Source organism: Asparagus officinalis, chromosome 5, assembly GCF_001876935.1.
Source record: "Asparagus officinalis chromosome 5, Aspof.V1, whole genome shotgun sequence".
NCBI lineage: Eukaryota > Viridiplantae > Streptophyta > Magnoliopsida > Asparagales > Asparagaceae > Asparagus > Asparagus officinalis.
The window spans coordinates 86136875-86161361 of record NC_033798.1 but is presented as its reverse complement, the minus strand read 5'-3'; the positions used below and the strand labels follow the sequence as shown (position 1 = coordinate 86161361).

The window sequence follows — 24487 nt, the reverse complement described above, 5'->3', positions numbered from 1 at the left end:
TTCAACTCTGCATCAAGAGTTTGGGACGCATGGTTGAGTTTGTTGAAGAACGCACGTTATGTGTGCGTTTGTGCTTTAACTCTGCGTCACAGAGTTAGATGTCTGCTGGAGAACGCACAGGTTGTGTACGGTTTTGAATTTGAGAAACACAGAAGCGGGAATGACCTCTGCGTTTCGAGTTTGGAACGCAGCCACGACCTCTGCGTTTTGAATTTCAAATGAGGTCACGACCTCTGCGTTTTGAATCTCAAATGAGGTCACGACCTCTGCGTTTTGAGTTTAGAACGCGGGCATGACCTCTACGTTTTGAATCTTGGATGCAGAGGTGAGACTTAGGTGGGCTCGGCGAACTTCATGCTAAGTCCAATGTTCAGGCGAAGTGTAGTCTCACAGACGGACTTCAGAACATAACTTGATGCGAAGAACATGTCATAACTTTCAAACCGTAAGTCGGAATTGGACGAATTATATATGAAAATCGGCTATCTCGACGAGACGGAGCCATCCGAACCAAGCCAAAGGCTTTGGTTCGCTTCCTCCGTTTCGCCAAATTCCTTACGGTTTGCGAGATATCTGCATTTTAATATGAAGAGACCGTCAATTTGTAGTCTCTTTTGCTAGAGCGTTGCAAAGATCGTCACCTTATAACCTTCGTCTTGGCTCCTTGAAAATATGAGAGTCATCAGATTGTAACTCCTGATGTTGATTGTGAAGGCTGTTGAATTAGAGTTTTCATCAGTTGTCGTGAAGGTCGTCAGATTGTAACCTTCAGCGATCTACGTGAAAGTCTTCAAATTATGGCCTTCTGGAAGTCGTCAGATTGTAACTTCCATCATCGGTATTTAATGGGGGATAAGCTATCTATTGTGATTTTTAGACAGCCTACAAGGAGATTGGTCTAAAATCGGATGGTGAACTAGGATTGAGAACTTTAGGCACCAATGTGATAGCTGTTGTGTTAAAAGCTCTAAGAAGCTTACCAGAATTAAAGATATCAAAACTTTGGATTTCTTCTTTACCTCTCAATTTTTTATAAAACTTTGGATTTCTTCTTTACCTCTCAATTTTTTATAACTCACAATTATATCATTATTAATAAAGCTAATGATCCACAATCTCTTAACTATGCACCTCTTTATTTTCTCAAATTATTTGATCATTTGCTAGAATATATAAATAATTTCTAATGATAACAAAATTCATAACTATATGATAACTTATTATAAATAATTATTAATTATATAAAATAGTAAAAATTATTTATTTCATATATTAGTGTACATAATTATAATTATTAATAATAGTATAAATAAGGGTTATTTCTTTATGTGATAAAAAATATTACCTTGCTTGATAATTAATATCGTCTTAATAATAAAAATTTCGATGTCATAAATTAAAGATATTGTTATTTTTGAAAAATAAATTTATATAAAAAATGTTCGGATCGTTGAAATTTATGAGACATGTATTTTTCTATTTTTTTTCCTAAAATATTTGGTAATTCACTGAAATAAATTAATAATTTATAACAATAATAAAAGTAATAAATATATTATAATTTATTATAAATAATTATTAATTGTAATTAAATAGTAAATTATTTATTTAATAAATAATTGTACATAATTATAATTATTAATAATAGTATAGATAGAGTTTGATTCCTTATATTGTATGAAATATTACCTTTTTTGACATTATAATATTGTCTTAGTAATTAAAATTAAAATTTATGAATAAAAAACATTTTATTTTAGAAAACTTACTTTTTATAAAATATCGAATCCTTAAATTTATGAGACATGCATTTTTTTTATTGGAAAGTAAATGTCTCATAAGATCCAATATTTTTATATAAAGCATTTTTTTAAATAATAATAGTTTTAATTTATACCGTCTATTTTTTATTGCTAAGACGATATTAATTATTTAACAAGGTTATATTCTTTACAGCATAAAGCCATATAATATTAAAAGGTATTGTCTAATAAAATATGTACATAACATAAATATTTTTTAATATAAATAGTTTAATTATTTTAATAATATTACTTAAATTAATAATAACATTATATTTAATAATTATGCTCTCAAATAAATTGTTTAATAACTTAATAATAAACAAATTTAAGTAACTATTAAAATATTATTAAATTTATATTAATAATAGTATAAGCATTAATAATAGTATAACTCAATTTTTTTAATAATAGTATAATAAAATAACTTCGTAAATATTTATATATAACTTATTAAATAACATAATATTTAATGTAAAAAATGTCCACTTGCAAAGCACGTGCATTATACTAGCATTATACTAGTGCAAAAATGTAAATCAAACCAATTTCCAACTAGCCAAATACTAGAGTTGATAATACATCTCAAAAAATAAAATATATCTGTCTAAATAACAAATTGGAGAAATTTTATGTAATAAATGTAGCATTTACTTTTTTTTCCTGCATTTACGTCATAACAAACATATTATAGCTTTGACCTGTTGGGTTGTTCTTCTTATAATTCATTATGTGGGCTTAAATTTTTTTTTTCTCCCTTCATAGTACTATATTGACGAAAAGATAGATCTTAATTTAATAATAAAAATTAAAAAAAGGGAAAAACAAATAGAAGCAACCAGATGGTCTCTCTAGCATGAATATCATAATGGGCCGCTAGAAACCCAAATTGCGCCATAAATCCTAGATCACTCACTCGTACATGTAACTGGACTTTGGCCTTATATTTTAGTGGAAAATTTCCCTTCCATCAGTCCATGCCCTCATCTGCAAATTTTCGCTTTTACCTTGCTCTTCAGGCTGTATAATAGTGCGCAAATCAATTATTGAGTCTTTTAAGTATTTTGCTTACGAAATCCGAATTGTCCACATCTATTACTATAGAACAATTCATTCTAAAGATAATCGTGATCATGTATTGTTATTTTGGATCAAAGAATATATATGGAAATGGTCTATCTATATTTAATGTATTCATCAAATTGATATCAATCATTAGAAGAATCACTGAATGGATGCACGAATCCAGAAATTTAATGGTTCAAAACATTTCTTTAGTGCACAGGGACTATTTGATACTTTCTTGGTTATTTAGAACTAATAGTTGAAAGAGTCGTTCACGCTTGCATGTTACCTCCATGAAAAATTAAGAAAATTAAGCAATTTATACCTTCAAACGGAGGCTTCATAGTTCCCCTTCAATCACAAAAACAGTCCCGCTAAATAATAAAATAAGGTTACCATACATTGTTATTCCTCGAAATGAAAAGACTCGAGGAATCACAGCTCGTTCCCACATGAAAATTTGAAAGAAAAACAAATTAAAAAATAAAACATCATAATAAAAATCAAGAAGTGCCCCCCAAGATTATAACGCTACTAACGAAAAAAAAGAGAGGACTAGATCAGCGAATGGTTGGTGTACAAATATGTGTTGTTGTTATTGTTGCCGGTGCCGGCGCCGGCAGCGCCGGAATCTTTTGCAGCTTCATTGGTTGGGTTAGTCGCGCCATCCTTCAGAGCATCTCCATGGCCCATTCCCTTAAATTCATCACATTTAATTACGAAATTAGTTCTATATAATCAACATATTTTGTTAGGGTTTCTTCAACATTTAAACATTTGAATTTAGTCCTCAAATCATTGAAATAGGTACAAAGCCCCCCAATTCTCATATCCTGCTAGTGCTACTCTCTAGACCGGAGGGATTAATTTAAAACAACTCACGAGAACTGTTCTTGTTCTCGTGAAAGTTAAGAGCAAGTGCAGCAATCTCCTAGTAGGGAGCTTTTGTTGGAATGCTCTCAAGCATGAGACCCACTTAGGAGCTTCCTACTAGGAGAAATTTTTCAACAAACTGCCAATTAAGAGCTTAAATATTATTTAAAAATCCATTCTTATACCTCTAACATTTTATAAATATATTTTAAAACAATAAATCTAATAAAAAAATATTTTTTAGTGGTCCTCTACTCCTTAGGAGCTCCCAAGTGCTCCACAAATTTGTGGAGCTCTTAGGAGCTCCATGGTGGACCCTACTGCCAAGTAGGACTTAGAAGCCTTGTTGGGAGTTTGTTAGAGTATGTTGGAAGCTTTTCTTTAACACATCACCCTTAGGAGCCTCCTTGAGAGGCTGCTGCACTTGCTCTAATAGAAACTTCAATAAACTGAAGAAGACCAGATAGCAATTTAAATGATTCGAGGGACTAATGTTTTTCAAAACATTAAAAAATCAAGGGGCTACTATGGGGAAAAAAACTCTCTATTGTCATCGTGAAATGAACAAGGCCAGTTAATTGATTTTAATTACCCTTTGCATGTTCTCCTGAGCCTCACACCCTTTTCCCATCATCACAGACTCGTCTAGTGATCTTCTAGCCTGTCCAAAACATTAATCACTAATTCATTAGCACCAAATTAATTAAACATATGTATATATAGTCGATTGGTCAAGTGAAAACAATTGATGCGAGTCACCTGAGCTTGTCCCCCTTCATCCTGGCTCTCATGGGACTGCATCTTGTTGGAGTGGTCGGCCATTTTCTCTCTGAACAAATTACAAACTAAAATTGCTTCTCAGTTGAGTTGAGGAGAAGAGGAAGATGGCTGCTTATATTTATTTATAGGCGAGGTAACAAAGCGCCCGTGTCGTTGCCACGTGCCGAATCAAGAGGACACACGTGTGTGCGGTTTTCCATAGGGTGCGGTGCGCTGGAACTTGGAACGGAGACGTGGCGATGCGTTGAGGGAGGTGTTGGGTCAAACGCCTAACAAAACGTTGGAAGACGGTTGCGTGGTTGCTAAGAATCGTTCTGTGTTTTGCTTGGTCTGGATCCAGAAGATATTGTTGACTCCTGGTGTCACGTGTTGGGCTCTTTAGGGGCTGTTTGGTTGTATGTTTTTACCATGTAAAAGGATGTAAAGTGTAAAAAAGTGGGTCCCAATGTAAGCTTTCATCACTTTCAATTGTTTGTTTGTAGTTGTGAAAATAGTGTAAAGTGATTTCATATGCTGATGTGGCTTGTAAAGTGATTTCATAAAAAAAAAGATATGATTTTAAGAGAAAGCTGACATTGAAGTTAGGAAAAAATAATAAAAAATAATTCCAACCAATATGATCATTTGTGTAGGGACCACTTTTTATACTTTTCAAACAAACAATTAAAGTTACATTTGCAAACCAAACAAGCAATTTATGATTCCAATGGAATCAAAAACAAACAAAGAAAAATATAAAAGTGAAATTGATGAGGTGGACAACAACTTTCCAAGTTGTGTCATAAATACACAACTTTACCAACAACAACCAAACAGTCACTTAATAATTAGCAGATAACTCATGATCGAGCACAAAAGACTATGAGTACAGAGGAACAGAGTCACTCTATGCTAATCATACTAATCATGAAGCACAAATTTCTGTATGTATATATAGATCTCTATGCTTGATCTTGCCCCGCTTCTAGCTCCTAATTGAGCAACAGGACGAGCCACACAATTGACTTCTCTTGTTGTGCAAGTGAAGTTATACAAAGACAGATTCAATTGAGAGCAATGACTACTAAGAATAATTCTACTCAATTACAATGTGAGCAAACCCTCGCAATAATAAAGTGAGAAATTTGAACAATATATAATTAGACATGTGTACTTAATTTGGATCCTTCTAGAAGAAAGTGTAAAGACACACTATATTAATTATAATCATGGATTAATATAGCAGGTGGTTATAATATAGGAGGGATCTCTCCATTAAATTTTTATAGCGGAGAGAATCCAAATTCATTAATTATAGTGGTTTTCTATATTGTGCATTTAGGGCACATGTTCTGAATCATTATATAGTTCTTAATTATTTCCACTACCATAAAAGAATATGCACAAATTTAATAGTCTTGTTTTATCTTTTACTAAATTGTTGCAAATAGATGATTATAATTGACAATTTTAGGTATAAAGAAAATCAAAACTACTTAGTTTTACACATATATCTGTGATAATAGAGGCAGTTGGAGACCATATATAATACTTCTTAACAGACGCTCTAACCCATAATTCTAAGTTACATGTTTCATAGGCGCATTATTTTCTAATGTATCTGTTGCCTTTATGTTCACGATCACATAGTGACATTATTTTTGTTCATATCCTTATAAATATTAGCTCGTTGATTTTTAAGGACAAGGATGTTTTCGCTGTCGGGAACCAGAGAAATTGGATATTAAAGGAAATACATGTGTTAGAGTATTTTAATGTGAATCAAGCAGTGATGGAGGACTATAATGTAAATTAAATCTGTTTCCTAGAGAGAAAATTATCACAGTGTGATCATTTGCGATCATTTGCTGTGGGAATGATCTCAGCTTGTCTCAAAGCCTGTTTGTGATCCATGTCAACCCTGAGTTTATTACATCTTTCTTGATTATGATATACGTCCAAGACCCAGCTAATATTTGATCTTCATCTATGATCATAACCCTTATCTATTCGTATCCATTCATACCAGACAATTTCAGATCGGGTCCATAACACCATGTTAAAATCAAACTTCTAAGTAGGTAAAGATCACACCAAGACTACAACCAATATGTGTTAGTCTAAGTGTGTAGAACCGAAGCTGCAATCGAAAAGACGAAGAAAACAGTCAGAAGACTGTGCGGTCGACCGCAGTGACAGATCCGGTCGACCGCGTGCACTGCAGGAGACTGAGAAGGATTTTTCGCTCTGGTTGGTCGACCGGCGTGGCCGCTGCGATCGACCGCAAATGTGCACAGGACACTGTAATGGATTTTTCTCTCTGGCCGGTTGATCGACCTTGGTACGACGGTCGACCGCGACGCTGTTTCCCTGTTTCCTATCCTGTTTAGGAATCCTGTTTGGCTGGAGTTTGTTATAAATACCCAAACGTTTTTAGGGTTTGTAAGAAACAAAAAGAGAGCTTTTTGACTGCAAAAAAAGAGAGAATATCAGAGAGATAAAACCCTAGTTTGAGAGCTTGTATTCTTCTTTAATTAATAAAAGAGATTGTGTGGTGTGGCTCCCGAGGACGTAGGCACGTTGCCGAACCTCGTTAAATCTGTGTGTTCGTCTCCTTTACTATTTTTGCAAGGTTAGATATTTATTTGTGGTATTATTTCTACTTTCCTACTTTCAACACAAGGTCCGGAAGGGCAAGGATTTGAATGATTGTTTCGAATCCCCAACAACTGGTATCAGAGCTTCGTTCAGCAATTTGTGTGAAAGCCATGGCAGAGAAAAACAAATCAAAGATCGAGAAGTTTGACGGTTCAAACTTCGCCTACTGAAAGTCGCAGATGGAGGACTATCTGTACCAGAAGGACTTGTATCGCCCGCTGATGGGCAAGGAAAAGGGGGGAGGACTATCTGTACCAGAAGGACTTGTATCGCCCGCTGATGGGCAAGGAAAAGGGGCAGAAGAAAGATGAGTCAGATGGTGATTGGGAGGTACTGGATAGGAAGGCTCTAGGACAAATCCGGTTATCGCTCGCCAAATCAGTAGCCCACAATATTCTGAAGGAGAAGACGACGATGGGGCTTATGGAAGCGCTCGCGAAGATGTACGAGCAACCGTCAGCAGCAAACAAGGTGCATTTAGTCAAAACTCTCTTCAATCTCAAGATGGCTGAAGAACGGTCCTTCACGATGCACCTCAGCGAGTTCAACACAATTGTTAATCAACTTATCTCCGTGGACATCATGTCCGATGACGAAGTGCAGGCCCTTCTACTACTATCGCAGTTGCCGGATAGTTAGGCGGGTTGTGTGACGGCAATCAGTAATTCGGCGAGGAAAGAGAAGTTGAAGCTGAGTGAGGTTGTCAGCATGATTCTATCCGAGGAGGTTAGAAGGAAATCGTCTGAATCAGAAGGTTCAGGTTCATCCCTAAGTTTCGAGCAGAGAGGCAGAAGCCAGAAGAAAGGGAACCAGAACAGGAATCAGTCAAAATCAGTAAAGAAGAGGTCAAACTCAAAGGTTAGAACCATCAAAGGGAAATGTTGGAACTGCGGCCAGGAGGGTCATATGTCTTCGGTCTGTAAAGCACCAAAGAAGGATGTGGGTGAGCAGGAGGCTCATATCGTGCATGATACCTTGATCCTTGCTATGGATAGCGATTCTGATTCTTGGGTCATCGACTCAGGAGCTTCTTTCCACGCCACTGCTAATAAGAAACTACTTCAGAACTATGTAGCAGAGGACTTTGATAAGGTATATTTGGGGGACAATGAGCCTTGTAATATTGTTAGAAAGAGCGACGTTCAGATACAGATAAAGGGCTCTAAGTGAAACCTGAAGAACGTGAGACACGTGCCGAAGCTGAAGAGGAATCTTGTTTTGGTGGGACAGCTTGGAGCAGAAGGCTACGTTTCGACATTTACCGGAGATTCGTGGAAAATCTCCAACGGTACGATGGTTGTTGCCCGTGGCAATAAAACAGGAACTCTCTACCTCACTTCACATGCGAGTGAAACCCTCGCAATTGTAGCTGGCAAGGAGAGTACAGATCTGTGGCACAATAGGCTTGGACACATGAGCGAGAAGGGGATGAAAATCCTACATTCACAAGGAAAGCTAACCGGGATCGACGCCGTTGAAGTCGGAGTTTGTGAAGACTGCATCTTTAGGAAGCAGAAGCGGGTTAATTTTCAGAAGGGTGGAAGGCCACCTAAGGCTTAGAATCTTTTGACGGTTCGAGATACTACGTCACCTTTATCGACGATCACTCGAGGAAGGTGTGGGTTTACTTCATGAAGCACAAGTCAGAGGTGTTCGAAATCTTCAAGAAGTGGAAGGCCATGGTCGAGAACGAGACAAATTTGAAGGTGAAGTGTTTGAGATCAGATAATGGTGGAGAATACGAGCTGGAGGAGTTCAAGAGGTTCTGTGCTACGAATGAGATTCGTTTAGAGAGAACCACTCCAGGGACACCGCAACAGAACGGTATTTACGGAGAGAATGAACAGGACCTTGACTGAGCGTGCGCGGAGCATGCGATTACATGCAGGTCTGCCTAAGACATTTTGGGCGGATGCAGTGCATACAACAGCCTACCTGATTAATCACGGACTATCAGTTCCATTAGATTTTGGGATTTCAGAGGAGGTTTGGAGTGGCAAGAAGATAAATCTCTCACACTTGCGAGTATTTGGCTGTGTAGCATATGTTCATATCAGTGACCATGTCAGGAACAGGCTAGAAGCTAAGTTACAGAAGTGTACATTCATTGGATATGGTATTGATGAGTTCGGGTATCGTCTGCGGGATGAGAAGAACAGGAAGATCATCAGGAGCTGGGATGTGATATTCAGTGAGGAGGTGATGTACAAGGACAGAGACAATGACAATGATAGCCAAAGCAGTTGGAGAAACACTACGGATACAGGTGGATCCGAGTACATGGATTTGGAGGAACTTCCAGATGGGGGCGACGATGTCAGTTCTGACCGTAGAACGGAGGAGACTACAGGTGCAGAAGCTACTACCCAAGGCGTAGAGCTTAGGAGGTCATCCAGGGTACCCAAACCAAATCCTAAATACCTCTCGTCACTTGATTATCTACTCTTAACAGATAGCGGAGAGCCGGAGTGTTATGAAGAGGCAGTTCAAGTGAGTGAATCTCAGCAGTGGAAGCATGCGATGCAGGAGGAGATTGAATTCTCTACTCACTAATGAGACATGGGAGTTAGCACAGCTACCTGCGCAGAAGAAAACCTTGCATAATAAATGGGTCTACCGGGTCAAACAGGAGAGTGATGGAAGCAAGAGGTATAAGGCCAGACTAGTCGTGAGGGGTTTCAACAGCGGGAATGAGTGGACTACACGGAGATATTTTTGCCTGTCGTGATGCTCACTACCATCAGAGTGATGTTGAGCTTGGTGACTGCAGAAGATCTCTTTCTTGAGCAGTTGGATGTGAAGACTGCCTTTTTTCATGGTGACTTGGATGAAGAAATCTACATGAAGCAGCCTGTTAGCTTCATTGAGAAGGAAAGGAAGAGATGGTGTGCAAGCTCAAGAAGAGCTTATATGGTTTGAAACAGGCTCCGAGACAGTGGTATAAGAAGTTTGATAACTTCATGCAGAACAATGGCTACAAAAGATGTAATTCGGATCATTGCTGTTATTTCAAAAGGTTCGAGTCCAGCTTCATTATTTTGTTATTATATGTTGATGACATGTTGGTAGCAGGACTATGTTTGGAAGAGATAAACAGTTTAAAGAAGCAGCTAGCAAAGGAATTTACAATGAAGGATCTGGGCGCAGCGAAGCAGATTCTAGGGATGTGAATCAGTAAGGATGAAGCTGAAGGGACATTAAGATTAAGCCAAGCTGAATACATTTAGAAGGTACTTCAGAGGTTCAACATGCAGAATGCTAAAGTTGTTAGCACACCCCTTGAAAGTTAGTTCAAGCTATCTGAGGAGCAATCGCCTAAGACAGATGCAGATAGAGAACATATGAACAGTGTGCCATATTCTTCGGCCATTGGGAGTCTCATGTACGCGATGGTTTGCACGAGGCCGGACATCGCCCATGCAGTGGGAGTTGTGAGAAGATTTGTAAGCAATCCAGGGAAGCAGCATTGGAAGGCCGTGAAGTGGATAATGCTGTACTTGAGGGGGACAACAAACAAACCACTATGTTTCAGGAGAAAGGAGTTGGTGCTATAGGGATACGTGGATGCGGACTTCGCCGGTGATCATGATACGAGGCGAAGCACCACGGGGTATGTTTATACCTTAGCGTCGACAGCAATGAGCTGGGTCTCACGACTGTAGAAGATTGTAACTTTGTCTACAACCGAGGCTGAGTATGTCGCGGTGACTGAAGCAAGCAAGGAGATGATCTGGTTGAACGGGTGCTTGGAAGAGTTGGATCTAAAGTAAGGGAGAGGAGTACTTTATTGTGATAGCCAGAGCGCTATACATCTTGCTAAGAATCCAGTATATCATGCCAGAACGAAGCATATCGATGTACGATACCATTTCATACGCTCGCTGATCGAGGACGGAAAGTTACACTTAATGAAAATTTTGGAGAGTTAAAATCCGATGGACATGTTGACAAAGACAGTCACCATTGAGAAACTAGAGTTGTGCGCAACTTCAGTTGACATTCACGAGTAGAAGACGAAGGCGGAGCCACACTACAAGGATCGACGCGATCGCCGGGATGTTGATTGAAGAAAGAATTTTTCAGGGAAAAGATACATGCAAAGAAGAGGAGAGTTCGGGTGAGCTCGTTGATAGGGCTTTGGTCTCCAAGTGGAAGATTGTTAGTCTAAGTGTGTAGACCCGAAGCTGCAATCGAAAAGACGAAGAAAACAGTCAGAAGACTGTGCGGTCAACCGCAGTGGCAGATCCGGTCGACCGCGTGCACTGCAGGACTGAGAAGGATTTTTCGCTCTGGTTGGTCGACAGGCGTGGCCGCTGTGATCGACCGCAAATGTGCACAGGACACTGTAATGGATTTTTCTCTCTGGCCGGTCGACCGACCTTGGTACGACGGTCGACCGCGACGCTGTTTCCCTGTTTCCTATACTGTTTAGGAATCCTGTTTGGCTGGAGTTTGTTATAAATACCCAAACGTTTTTAGGGTTTGTAAGACACAAAAAGAGAGCTTTTTGACTGCAAAAAAAGAGAGAATATTAGAGAGATAAAACCCTAGTTTGAGAGCTTGTATTCTTCTTCAATTAATAAAAGAGATTGTGTGGTGTGGCTCCCGAGGACGTAGGCACGTTGCCGAACCTCGTTAAATCTGTGTGTTCGTCTCCTTTACTATTTTTACAAGGTTAGATCTTTATTTGTGGTATTATTCCTACTTTCCTACTTTTAACACAAGGTCCGGAAAGGCAATGATTCGATTGATTGTTTCGAATCCCCAACAATATGATAGATAATAACTTGGACGATATGTAGGTATATATCAGAACCTCAAAATTTTCATTAACCGAACACATGTTTCATACAACCTCAAGTCAAAACTATACACATGAATTGCTCCTTCCCCCCATCAGTAACAACTGAAAGATAGTGTGAGATTAGGGGAGTAGCATATGCAGCACCTTTAAGGATCCTCATTCTAAAAATTTTGCTGCGACGTGCGAGTTGCTAAATCTGCTACGGATCAAAAGCAGATCACTGACTCTTTGTTATCGTTGTCATTGTAGGAGCTCAACCGAAAACCTGAGCTCCAAAGAGGCATTTTCCCTTGTGATGTAGGTTTGCATTCGACAACATCAGTCTTTTTAACAATTACATCATTTCGTCGTCATTTACTTCTGATTTCATGACAAAGCTCGGAAACGCCATGGTTATGTCCCTGAAAATTGACATCAACACCATGAATCAAGAGATCTTCAAAATGTTTTGAGATTTTATTTAAATCAAAATATACGACTTGCCAGAAGGATTGACGACTTACTTTAAATACGGGAGGGTCATGTTCTTAAGTAATGAAGGATTTTGAACTACAAATTCTTTCCATTCATCTGGATCTATCTTTCCATCACCCTTTTTATCTGCCTCGGCGAAGGTCTATAAAGGTGAACAACAATAAATAAGTGCCTCATAAGACCAATTAAAAGGTTTTTCCTGATGTAGCCAAAATACATGAATGCACAAGACAAATCCTCACCTTATCGACTATTTGTTGGACTACATCATCTGAAAGGCATAAATCTGATTCATTTAAAAGAGCCAGCACCATCTCCTTTAACTGCTCAGAGCAATAGAGAATGACAAATGTTAGTTTCTTAGAACGACTTCATACAGGAAAGACATATTGGAGAGACTTGAAATGCAGTTAAAAAAAACATACAGATGTAAAAGAAAACCCAAAAGAATGAAATTATCATTTCTACCTCATCAGGTTCAATGAAGCCAGTATGCCTTAAGTCATACAACCTAAATGCAACTACAACAACAAAAGCAGAAGCTGTTAGAAATACTCTAAAGTACATGACAATAGAAGAAAGTCAGAATTTTGGAAAACAATATCAAACAAGCAACTTGTTAACATCAGAACCTCCTAACCAAAGGAACCTGATCAACAACTCAAAACCATGAAATTCGATCTACTCCCGAAGTACCCAACTCTGAAGGCATGACACATTTGCCAAACATCTAAAATAACTAATATATAAGCTGTAATTGACAAAAGTTACATACATGAAATTTTTTCTGTTTTCTCCGTGTCAGGGTGGAAGATGCTTAAAGATCGAACAAATTCTCCAAAATCAATAACACCATTGCGTTTGGCATCAAACAAGTCGAATACCTGCACAAAAAGCCACATTGAAATTTCTTAATTCTTGAAAATAGAAAAACAGCATGTCTGCCATGAATTTTACACAGAGTATAATCTGTGCTGCAGCACACTTGATCTTAAAAAGGATAGAGTTTATATGAATGATGATAATTCAGAGTTTTGTTGTCAATTTATTTTGTCTTTTCATCTTACCCAAAGACAGGCAGAATAAAGTAATGATCTCTATATATAATCAAGTAAAGGGAGGAAATGAATGAAAAACTGACCCTGTCTGCGAAGAGATTCTTCTTATTGCTATTCCTGAAGAGTGCAAGTTGGAATTCCTCCTGCTTATTGAAAGTAATCGCATAAGAAAAAACAATACCCTTCTGTATAACTCTAACTGCTCATAATTACATAGTGGGTGAAAAAATACCTTATGTATAAGGCCATCTTTAATTATCGAATGACTTATTTTTTTGAACAGTTCGTACAACGCCTCTACTTCACTTACAGTAACTGCACTCAGATAAAAACAAAGTATAAGAAAATGAACAAACTATGAGGAAATCCAGAAGTAGCATAAACTAAATGAATACTCATAAATACATACAGATATAATGTACACAATACATGTATGGGTGTAATATATACGTCTGTGTGTATGCATTAGCACTGCATATATACATATAACAATATCTATGTATATCTGAACACACACCATGACTGCATATGCTCACTATGTACAGATACTTGGTGTTTCAAGTAGAATCTGAACTGGAATTTACGTACTGAACCCAATGGTGAGGTTTCAAATTGAGAATATATTCCTTAAATCATAACCAACAAAATTGAAGGCCTGCAATAAGTCACGTAGCTGGCTTTTAGAGGATCTAAAATCACTGGCAACAAATATTGAGCGATCGATGTATGTGATTAGCTTCATGATACTGAAATCACCATGGATACACAGTTTAGTAGCCCATCATCAACAAGTCCATTAAGTGCAAATTACTTGTAATTTGCATTTAGCGCAACGAAGGTCAGAATCCTGCTTTGTATACAATTATCAGTATACTGGATCTCCCTATCAATTATATAACTATTTAAGTTAGCATTTAACAGTTAATGATACACATCAATTTGTAAATCCTAAAAGCGAATAAATCTCGATCTAGAATTACACATAAAACATATTAATATATCCCCTGATCAAGCCTGGAATTATAAGAGAGAGTTAGTACAGACACGCACAAGTTGTCTCAGAAGCAAGAATAACAGGATCCTCATATCCAGGCGTGTGCTTGACAGGCTTTACACATACACAGCCCATCAAAACAGCAACCTTCACCAAAACAAAACTTCACAACAAGTTGCCTTTAGCACTGAATTTGTACCTGCAGTTAATAAATAAAGGGGCCCAAAAAAAAAGTTCAAAACAAGTTATAATAACATTGAAATTAAAGAAAATTTTTGACATAGTATATAGCATGGAAATGAAACGTACTCATTGATTCAAGAAAAATATTTTTTAACAAAAAAACTAACCGACAAAGAAATTTTTAAATGCACATAAATCCGCTAACAGTTGCAAACCAAAAAAGATGACAGCAACACGACCATCACAGATCACACAACTGGCTAACAGAATTCAGTTTTAATTAACAGAGAATCATGCAGGCAGATAAAATCAAAAAACTTAGTGACATTTGCTCCTCCAATAATTTACAAGAGAATCTCTTTCCTTATAAAACTAAGGCCCGGAGCTGATAATTCCCAAATAAATAAATCCCAGTATATTCTTCATAAATCCCCATGAATCCAATTCCTTGGCCAGGGAGTTGCATGTCCTTGATATCTGGAGTTAAAAAAAGAGTAAAATTTAAAGAACCCCAATCAGAATACATCGCTTAGTCCATTACAGCAATCCCAATAAATAAATAAATAAAAATCTAATATCAACACAACTCATAACGGAGAACAGAGGACCGAAATCCAACCTCAGAACATAAAACAGAGGAAAAGGGCCAGAAAACTCTCTTTAAAAGACTAACAAAATCTAGGCCATATCACCCAATAAATCTCAAATTCAAGAAAATAATGTAAGAAATCGAGAACCCAAGAAAATGATCTCAAAACTCCACCCACCTCACAAAAACTCAGGGTAAAAATCTCGGCTACCCTTTCTCTGCACCTCTCTGTTTCTGTCTCTTTTGTGAGCAGTCCTCGAGAGTCACGATTACATAGCTATTTATTTGGAGCTATACTATTTTTTAATGCTATTTATTTTACTTTTATTTTTTAAAATAAAGGGTAGGAGGGGAGAGAGAGAGCCAGGTCAAAAATCGTTGGGTATATGGGTGCGCGCGCAGGGCTGTCGATCCCACCGCTACCCCGCTTCCCTTCTCTGCTGTGGGACCCACGAACGCCTGCCGCTGTTTCCGCAGTCGGCGGTGAAAGCAGAGAGTTGCTGACTTCTTTTAAGACTTTTTTAAAAGTTCTTTTATTTGGGGACTATTTGGTTAGTTTCCATATATTAGGAAACACAATTATGTGGGTGTGGTTCACACATAAAATATGATGGGAAATTTATATATATATTTTTCTTGTGTTTGGTTAGTATCAAAACAAGAAAAAAACTTGGGAAAAATGTTTTAAGGCCCCCCCAAAAAAAATCGGATGTGACCCAGCCCCCCATACTTTTTCCCTTATGTTTCAGCCCTTTCACATTCTCCCAGAAATTTTTTTCCCGAAATTACCCTTCCCCTCTTCTTCTTCTTCTCCTCTGCCTCCTCTCCCCTCTCTTCTTCTTCTTCTTCTCCTCCTCTTCTTCTTCTCCAGACCCTTTTAATTAAACAAAAGAGGCAGTGTTTACTAAACCATCCCTGTAGTCTCTTTTAACCCCATCCTCTGCTACTAATGAATCACAAGAGGCCACAATTTTTGAGATCCGCTAGCTACTAAAGATTCTCTCTCTCTCTCTCATCTCTAAATTCTCTCTCTCTCTCTCTCTCTCTCTCTCTCTCTCTCTCTCTCTCTCATCTCTAAATTTTCCGATGGCGGAGGTGGCGCCTCGCGAGAGCGATGGAATCCCAGGCGAGCCCTCGGACGCCGTGGTGTTTGTCGGGATCTCTCTCGTTCTCGGAATCGCTTCAAGGCACGTGCTTCGGGGGGCTAGAGTTCCGTACACCGTCGCTCTTCTCATCATCGGCATTGTCATGGGATCTCTAGGTTAATTATTCTCTCTCTGTGTTTTTTGGATGTTAATTTGAGTACAACAGTAGTTTCTCTGTAATTAACTTGAGTTCCTTTGATTAAGCTGATATCGCAGTTTTATCGTTTTGATGATTGATGTTTGGTTGTTAAGGCTTTTTTTGCCTTAATTATGTGATTTGTGAATTGACTTAAGGTTTCCACCCCTTGTGAATTGCCTTAAGTAAAAGACATCTTGCTCATTTTGAAGTTCTGCATAAGCTAATATTCTTATGATTTTCTCTGTAATATTCACACATCCATTTTTTTGGTACTCAAGATGGGCTTGATCGATGGGATAGCCAACTGACAGCTGTTGTGGATGGCAAATTAAAAGCATCCTAACATCACCAATACTTTCTTCTATTTTTCTTCTTTTCTAGTTGGAATATCATGTACAAGCCTGTTGATTGTCTTTTCTGTCTCAACCTTTAACATGGCAAGAAGAATGAGCTGATCTAGGGGCTAGCAGGGTGCCACACGTGGCTGGAGGTGATTCGATGAGATTGATGCTAAATTGCTAATGTTTAACAATTTTCCTATTTTGATTTATTGCTTGGAATTGCTAGCTGTTTGACTACTTTTTCTTTATCTAAACAGACGAAGAACAAAGTGATCCTTGGGTTAGTAAAGCATTAATCACAGCTGGAGGTGACTCAGTATTCTAATATATCCATCATATATTGCTATTTCTTTTTAACATGGTTGAGCGAATGCATGAATTCTATCAAATCGATTGGAAGGAACTTGGTAGTTTCATCTAAAGAGAAGGATGACGAGGATTGTGAATATGAGATGATTTGGGATGCAGAGGGATATTGGCTCGATTTGGGAAGATATTCGATTGGTCTTTGAAGCCCAAACTGATGGGGATTGCTTGCACACAAGGTGTTTGATATAATATCTCGGTGAGAAGAAATGGTTTTATTGGAAAGAATGGTTCAATCTCAAACGTGTGTTATAATTTTTATGGTTGTGGAATGTCGAAGCATCCTCCAGTGACTACTACTCAATTCTAAGATTGTTGTACTGATGATCCTTATGTTGCATCCAGAATTGCTTGTAACATGTTATGCTTCATTGTTTAGTTGATTATACTATGTGTTCTTATGGTTTGGTTGTACTTAGATTAAAATTTAATGAAATGTATTGTGTCTATTTAGTGATCAATTTTGGTGTAATTTGTTACGATTGTATGTGAAATATATTGTGGTTGTCATGTGAATATGTACAACTTCTTTCAAATAGAACTTGATGTGCATAATAAACTGAAGATTATATATAAATTATGTTTATCAAAACCTGAATATTATGATACATAATATGTACATAATCTTGAGGTTATTGTGTACATAATATATACAAATCATGTATATAATCTTCAAGTTACAATACACTATTAAATCTCATTATATGTTAACTTTCTTCATAAATTATGTTAACTTTTATCATTATATGTTAACTCTCATCGTAACATGTTAACTTTCAGCTGAACATGTTAATGTTCATCATAATATGTTAACTTTCACTGTTACATGTTAACTTTCATAATAACATGTTAACTTTCTTCATAAATCATATTAACTTTCATCATTATATGTTAGTTCTCTTCGTAACATGTTAACTTTTAGTTGAACATGTTAAATTTCAGCATAATATGTTAGCATTTACTATTACATGTTAACTTTTACCATAATATGTTAATATTTAACTGAACATGTTAACATTAATCATAACATGTTAACTTTCAAACATGTTAATGTTCACTATAATAAAATTTTTTACATTCTTACAGCTGATATTGCTTGAAAAAAACCTGAGATTAGACTTACAATCTTAGATATTATAAAAATATAATACAATGTGCTACACAAGTCTTGACAACCTACATTGCTCTACCAAAAGTATTGTACTAATAAGCAATCCACACCAATCACCAATTACATTCATAGCTTTTTTTAAACGTTTCTACGAAAATAAAGCAGTGAAAGTTAACAGGTTTGGATGAAAGTTAACATAAAGCAGCAAAAGTTAACATTCAATATGAAAAGTTAACATACTAGGATGAAAGTTAACACGTTCTGCTAAAAGTCAACATACTAGGATTAAATTTGAGCTTGAAAGCACCATTTGGACTAATATCACCTATGTCATCAGTGTAACAAATAAACAATGTTTTCCACCTCCTCATATGTGACCAACACATATACACTAGCAAATGATAATAGTCAAACGGAACATATACATAAATTCCAGGACATTATAAAAACAAACTCCCCAATTTTAAGCATCTCTTGAATCAATTTCAGACACAACAGATCTATCATCTTCTTCCTTCAATGAATGTATCATCTCGGCAACTTGACTCATAGTTGGTCGAGCATCGGCAGATTTGTATATGCACTTTAATGCAATCTGAAGAAGCTTCACCATTCTATCTTCAGGCACTCCTTCATAGAGCATTCCCTTATCAAAAATTTTAACTGTCCATTCCTCTCTCACCACAGAATGCACTCACTAAGACAAATCAAAACTATTATTCTGAACAACTAATCATCTCTGGGTTTTCACCTGCATAGATTTTTTTCATCAGTCTCAAATCTTGTTTAATTCCATCAAATTATAACACACACCTGAGATTGAGTCATTCTCTCTAATAAAACCATTTGTTCTCACCAATGCATTATATCAAACACCTTGTGTGCAAGAAATCTCATCTGCAAGAAATCAAGATAAAGAACAGATCCACATCAAATCCTCAATACGTTGACATAATTCAACATCAAAACACTCAATTTAACTCTATTTCTAATGAAAAGAAATAATAATCATCATCATTAAAGCCTGAAAAGCCATCAGGCGTCAGTTTACTTAAGGCAATTCACAAGGGGTGGAAACCTTAAGTCAATTCACAAATCACATAATTAAGGCAAAAAAAGCCTTAACAACCAAACATCAATCATCAAAAATATAAAACTGCCATATCAACTTAATCAAAGGAACTCAAGTTAATTACAGAGAAACTACTGTTGTACTCAAATTAACATCCAAAAAACACAGAGAGAGAATAATTAACCTAGAGATCCCATGACAATGCCGATGATGAGAAGAGCGACGGTGTACGGAACTCTAGCCCCCCGAAGCACGTGCCTTGAAGCGATTCCGAGAACGAGAGAGATCCCGACAAACACCACGGCGTCCGAGGGCTCGCCTGGGATTCCATCGCTCTCGCGAGGCGCCACCTCCGCCATCGGAAAATTTAGAGATGAGAGAGAGAGAGAGAATCTTTAGTAGCTAGCGGATCTCAAAAATTGTGGCCTCTTGTGATTCATTAGTAGCAGAGGATGGGGTTAAAAGAGACTACAGGGATGGTTTAGTAAACACTGCCTCTTTTGTTTAAATAAAAGGGTCTGGAGAAGAAGAAGAGGAGGAGAAGAAGAAGAAGAAGAGAGGGGAGAGGAGGCAGAGGAGAAGAAGAAGAAGAAGAAGAGGGGAAGGGTAATTTCGGAAAAAAAATTTCTGGGAGAATGTGAAAGGGCTGAAACATAAGGGAAAAAGTATGGGGGGCTGGGTCACATCCGATTTTTTTTTGGGGGGCCTTAAAACATTTTGTTGATTAGATATTTTTGCTTTTCTTGTATTTGGTTAGTATTGAAGTGTGCAAGGAAATGTATATATGATCATCATGGTAAGTTTATCATTCACTAAAGATAAATTTATTTGTGATCCTTGTGGGAGGTAATCTTACTAAAATAAAAGTGCAAATATAATATGAAAAATCAGCAAATAACTGAATTCGTTATAGATATCTTATTGACATAAAAAACCATACGAAACATGTAATAACATGATTATCATAACTATTATGAACTACGTACATGATTTCACATGAAAAATATCTGTTTGACATGAAAAAATTACACAAAACTTGTTTGACATGAAAAAATCACACGAAGTTTGTAATAACATGATTATTCATAATTTTATAAAATACATACCTGAATTAGCGAAAAATTCTTATGAAACCTATAAAAACCTATAAACAACGTAATTAGTCATAAATATCTATATGACATGAAAGATCGCATCAAACCTGGAAATATCAAAATTGAGACTGAGTAGTTGAGTCAACTACAAGAAACAAAACCAGTTAGGTTTCAAAACCATGAGCTCTTCAAAACCATGGGCAAAACTAGCAGAATATTTACTGATCCAAATAAATATTGTTAGATTCAACATCCAACCACCAAGTAAACATGCCAGTTCATATACATCTATAAAATGCAACGTTTGCATACCAAAATACTAACTAGGAAAAAATATGAGTAAGAAAATTAAATATTTTGGTGAATCTTCATCTGCACCATCATCAAAAGTAAGAATATTTAAAAAAAATTATGATAAAAAAATGAAGCTTTATTTCAATGTCGATTGGTCATAGTAAAATTGGTTTAAAATCCAAGATAGGTAAAATGTCGCAGCCATATGTAGGCCGTTAAGATTTTTTGAGCTAGGTTTAGTTGCAAGATTAAACTCATCCCTATAACTAGTCAACATATCAATCCTTGTCAAAAAATGATTAAACTTCAAATAATTCCTTAAAATTTACTCAAAAATAAGTGCACAACTCTAAAAAACACAATATCATAAGAACATGAAAATTTTAGAATAATTTTAAAAAATTACAACATCCAAATTTCATCACAATATTTCTAAAACTTGCAGAAATCATACCTTAGATTGTCGTTTTAGCAAGATCCAGCAAAAATTCAGCAAAAATACCAAATTTTCCCAATAAAGGCGTTGACTTTTTAGCAAGATCTAGCAAAAATATGAATTTGAGGACCTGAGGCTTGATAAATAAAAAATTAAGCACGAAATCAACACTTCAAAACTCCCGCAGGCATCGGAGAGGAATCGTGGCGTGAAGAGTGAAAAAAAACGAGGGAAAGCGGTGGTAACCCTAACCATCAACAAGTTTTGCCCAAATAGATTACAGATCTGACAATAGTACAGATTTTAGGCTATTTTACATCGATTTCCTCTCATTTTTGAGGGAAATGGGAAAAAGACGAAGAGCTTAGGTGGAGGGGATTTCCGCGGCTGGAAGGATGAGGAGAAGAAGCGAACCAAAGCGGAGAAAAAAAAAACCCTAGAATGAGTTTTATCGAGGTGGCACTGTTGTCAGATGGAGGAAATGGGTTTTCGGGACTCTTTTAAGTGAACCAAACAGCCTCTTACCAGAAAAGTGAAAAAAACAAAATGCAATTGAATTATGTTGCGCTTCGATTTCTTCATAGTTATAAGTGTCTACATCTTGCAACCTTAACTTTTTTTCTTTTTGATTTTCTTCTCATATTAAAATTTGTGAATCTCAATTTGGCAAAATTGAAGATATCTCAATTTGATTCAAAATCGGGTGGACCAATTCTGAATCGATTTTGAATTGGCCTGACAAAATCAATGTGACTTCTGGTCCAGTTATTTGCTAAATTAGACTTTAAACTTGAATTGATATTCTTCCATTAAAGCAATTTAACTAGAGTTGCCAGACATGCTCTAAATCTATCATGTTTCCATTGTAAGATCAATAATTTTTGTAGTTCTAATTAAGCCTTTACCGGCTCCTTGCTCTTCGACGTCCCTTACTTTACATTGGCCACTAGACCTGAAGATTCCTCCATGGTGTCCTTCTTCCTAATGAGTTCATTATTCTAAAGCACCAAGATGATCCTCCAACTCTTCTGTTGGCCTCTTTGTTTTGATGATGTTTAACAAATAATTTATCACTAATGTTATTTGTCTAGTGTTTGTGTTTATCTATTTATTGTAGACAAACAACAAGTTGAAGGTTGGATAAAATTGCGTCATAACGATCATATCAAATGGAGGTTGGCGGAAATAGTGGAGTGAAGCAATGCAATTCAAGTTGAAGATCCAAGTTCAAGCTCCATCCGTAAGTTTACCAAGAAGAGCTTATTGAAGATCAAGATCATAGCTTTGGTATATTTAGTTTAGGTTTATATTATGTGTGTTGATACTTTAAGCTCAATCACTTACACACATATAAGTTTTGGTTTCTTATATATATACAGTTATATATATATATATATATACACGTTTTGGTTTTTGGTTTTCATGTTTATATAAATATGCATTTGTAAAAATATTGAGTAATTTGTTTATAGACTTCATAAAAATATTTTACATCTTTCTTTAAGTCTATAAAATCATTTTATAAAGTTTTAAAACTTGGTTTATGTCAAAACATCAAAATTCAAGTATCTCATGTTTTCATGTTTTGGACTATTTTGAAAAATGATGAGTTTTCACAAATGAGGAATGCTTTTTGAAAACCAGTTTTTGTAACATGTTCATTTTTATGTTTACAAGCATTCTCCAAAGTTATCATGTACTGTTTAAAACAGGTTGTGTGCATGTCTTGAGTCGACTCATGAATAACGTTGAGTCGACTCATAAACTTTTTTGTAGTTTATATTTTGTTTCTGATGAGTTGACTCATAACATAATGAGTCGATCCAGACAGGTTGAGTCGACTCATGCCTGTCATAAGTCGACTCATAAACTGTGCTGAAAAATGTGTTTTGTTTCTGATGAGTGGACCCATAACTTCATGAGTCGACTCATCATGCATGATGAGTCGACTCATGAATTTTATGAGTCGACCCATTAGCTATTTTTAGCCTATAAATGTTATTCGGGTGAGCGTAGAAAATCCGATTGTGATAGTGGAGATCTCCTCGAGGTGAGGAGCAGAGACATAGGTCGTGGGGACCGAACTTCGTGAACATATCGTTTGTTTGTAATTGTTGGCGCACTTATTTTTATGTTCATATCTTATATCGCCTTTGTATATTGCTTGTTGCTTATATTGCCCACTATCTAGTTTAGATTATTTACCCTTATATTATTTGTATATCCTCACATATATCTCATAATATATCTCATTATTAGGATATTTTCCTTTGTTCATATTGTATTTCTTGCTCATATCATATTGTATATCTATCTTACAAGAATAATATTTGAATTAGTTTTAATTTACATAAAATCGGATTAGATTAGTATAAAACCTAATCACCCCCCTATAGGGTCTAACAATTGGTATTAGAGCTTGGTGCTTTTTGATTTAAGGTCTAATCACCTTGAGTTAAAGATCCAAGTTATCTTTTGTGCTAATCTTGTTTTGATTTTATTTGTATCTTGCTTGCATATATATACATTATGGATATGCACAATGCACCTAGTTTAGGTTATGCCATTAATATTGCTCCTCGTTTGGATAATTTTTTCTATGCTCAATGGTGTGTTAGATTCAAACTTTTTATTCGATCTAGATATTTTGATTTATGAGAAATTATAGATTGCACTTATATTGTACCCACTTTGGAGAAATCCAAGTGGAGTAAAGATGATCATAAAATGTTTACCATGAACAATCTTTTGTTAGAATTTTTACATAATGCGTTCGATTCATCTTTTTCTAACAAGCTTGATTCTTTTAATAGTGCTTACACATTGTGGAAACTTATAGAATCACATCAAGGGAATTTGGAGACAATCCAATAAGTTTTGGAGAATTCCGCTTCTAGTTCATGTGGAACTTCATTTTCATGCACACGGCCACTAGGCGATAGCCCTAGTGAGTTTTGCGAGTTCGAATCTATTAATGATTTACATAATGATGAACTTGTTTGTGCATCTAAGAGATTATTGCATGCCTATAACAAATTGCATAAAGATTTTATTGATTTACAAAACAAGCATGGTGTATTAAAATCCGATCATGAGAAGTTAGCTTCCAAATTTAATATTATTATTCAAGAAAATAATGATCTTAAAGAAAACTATGATATGTTAAATTTGAAAAATAATAATTTAAAATTGGATATTTCTAACTTGACTCATGACAAAAGTAATACCAT

General features: G+C 36.2%; 1 protein-coding gene and 1 long non-coding RNA gene across 5 annotated transcripts; both read right to left on the bottom strand.

Moving 5' to 3' along the window:
- LOC109840010 (calcineurin B-like protein 7) lies at window positions 11965-15577 on the bottom strand. Of its 4 annotated transcripts, XM_020408500.1 has the most exons (10): window positions 15438-15577; window positions 15034-15147; window positions 14538-14686; window positions 13726-13808; window positions 13577-13636; window positions 13211-13319; window positions 12904-12956; window positions 12678-12758; window positions 12465-12577; window positions 11965-12362 (listed from the first exon to the last, which is right to left on the bottom strand). In XM_020408500.1, exons 3-10 carry the CDS (start codon window positions 14620-14622, stop codon window positions 12296-12298), a joined length of 651 nt encoding a protein of 216 aa, XP_020264089.1. In that variant the 5' UTR covers window positions 14623-14686; window positions 15034-15147; window positions 15438-15577; the 3' UTR covers window positions 11965-12295. The 4 variants fall into 4 exon arrangements, with proteins under 4 accessions (XP_020264089.1, XP_020264088.1, XP_020264091.1 ...); XM_020408499.1 differs by lacking the exon at window positions 15034-15147 and having other exon boundaries at window positions 15438-15576; XM_020408502.1 differs by lacking the exon at window positions 15034-15147 and having other exon boundaries at window positions 14544-14686; window positions 15438-15572.
- On the bottom strand, window positions 18666-19781 carry LOC109843767. Its single transcript, XR_002247790.1, has 3 exons — window positions 19618-19781; window positions 19175-19258; window positions 18666-19112 (listed from the first exon to the last, which is right to left on the bottom strand). It is a non-coding gene; the product is annotated as an uncharacterized LOC109843767 (long non-coding RNA).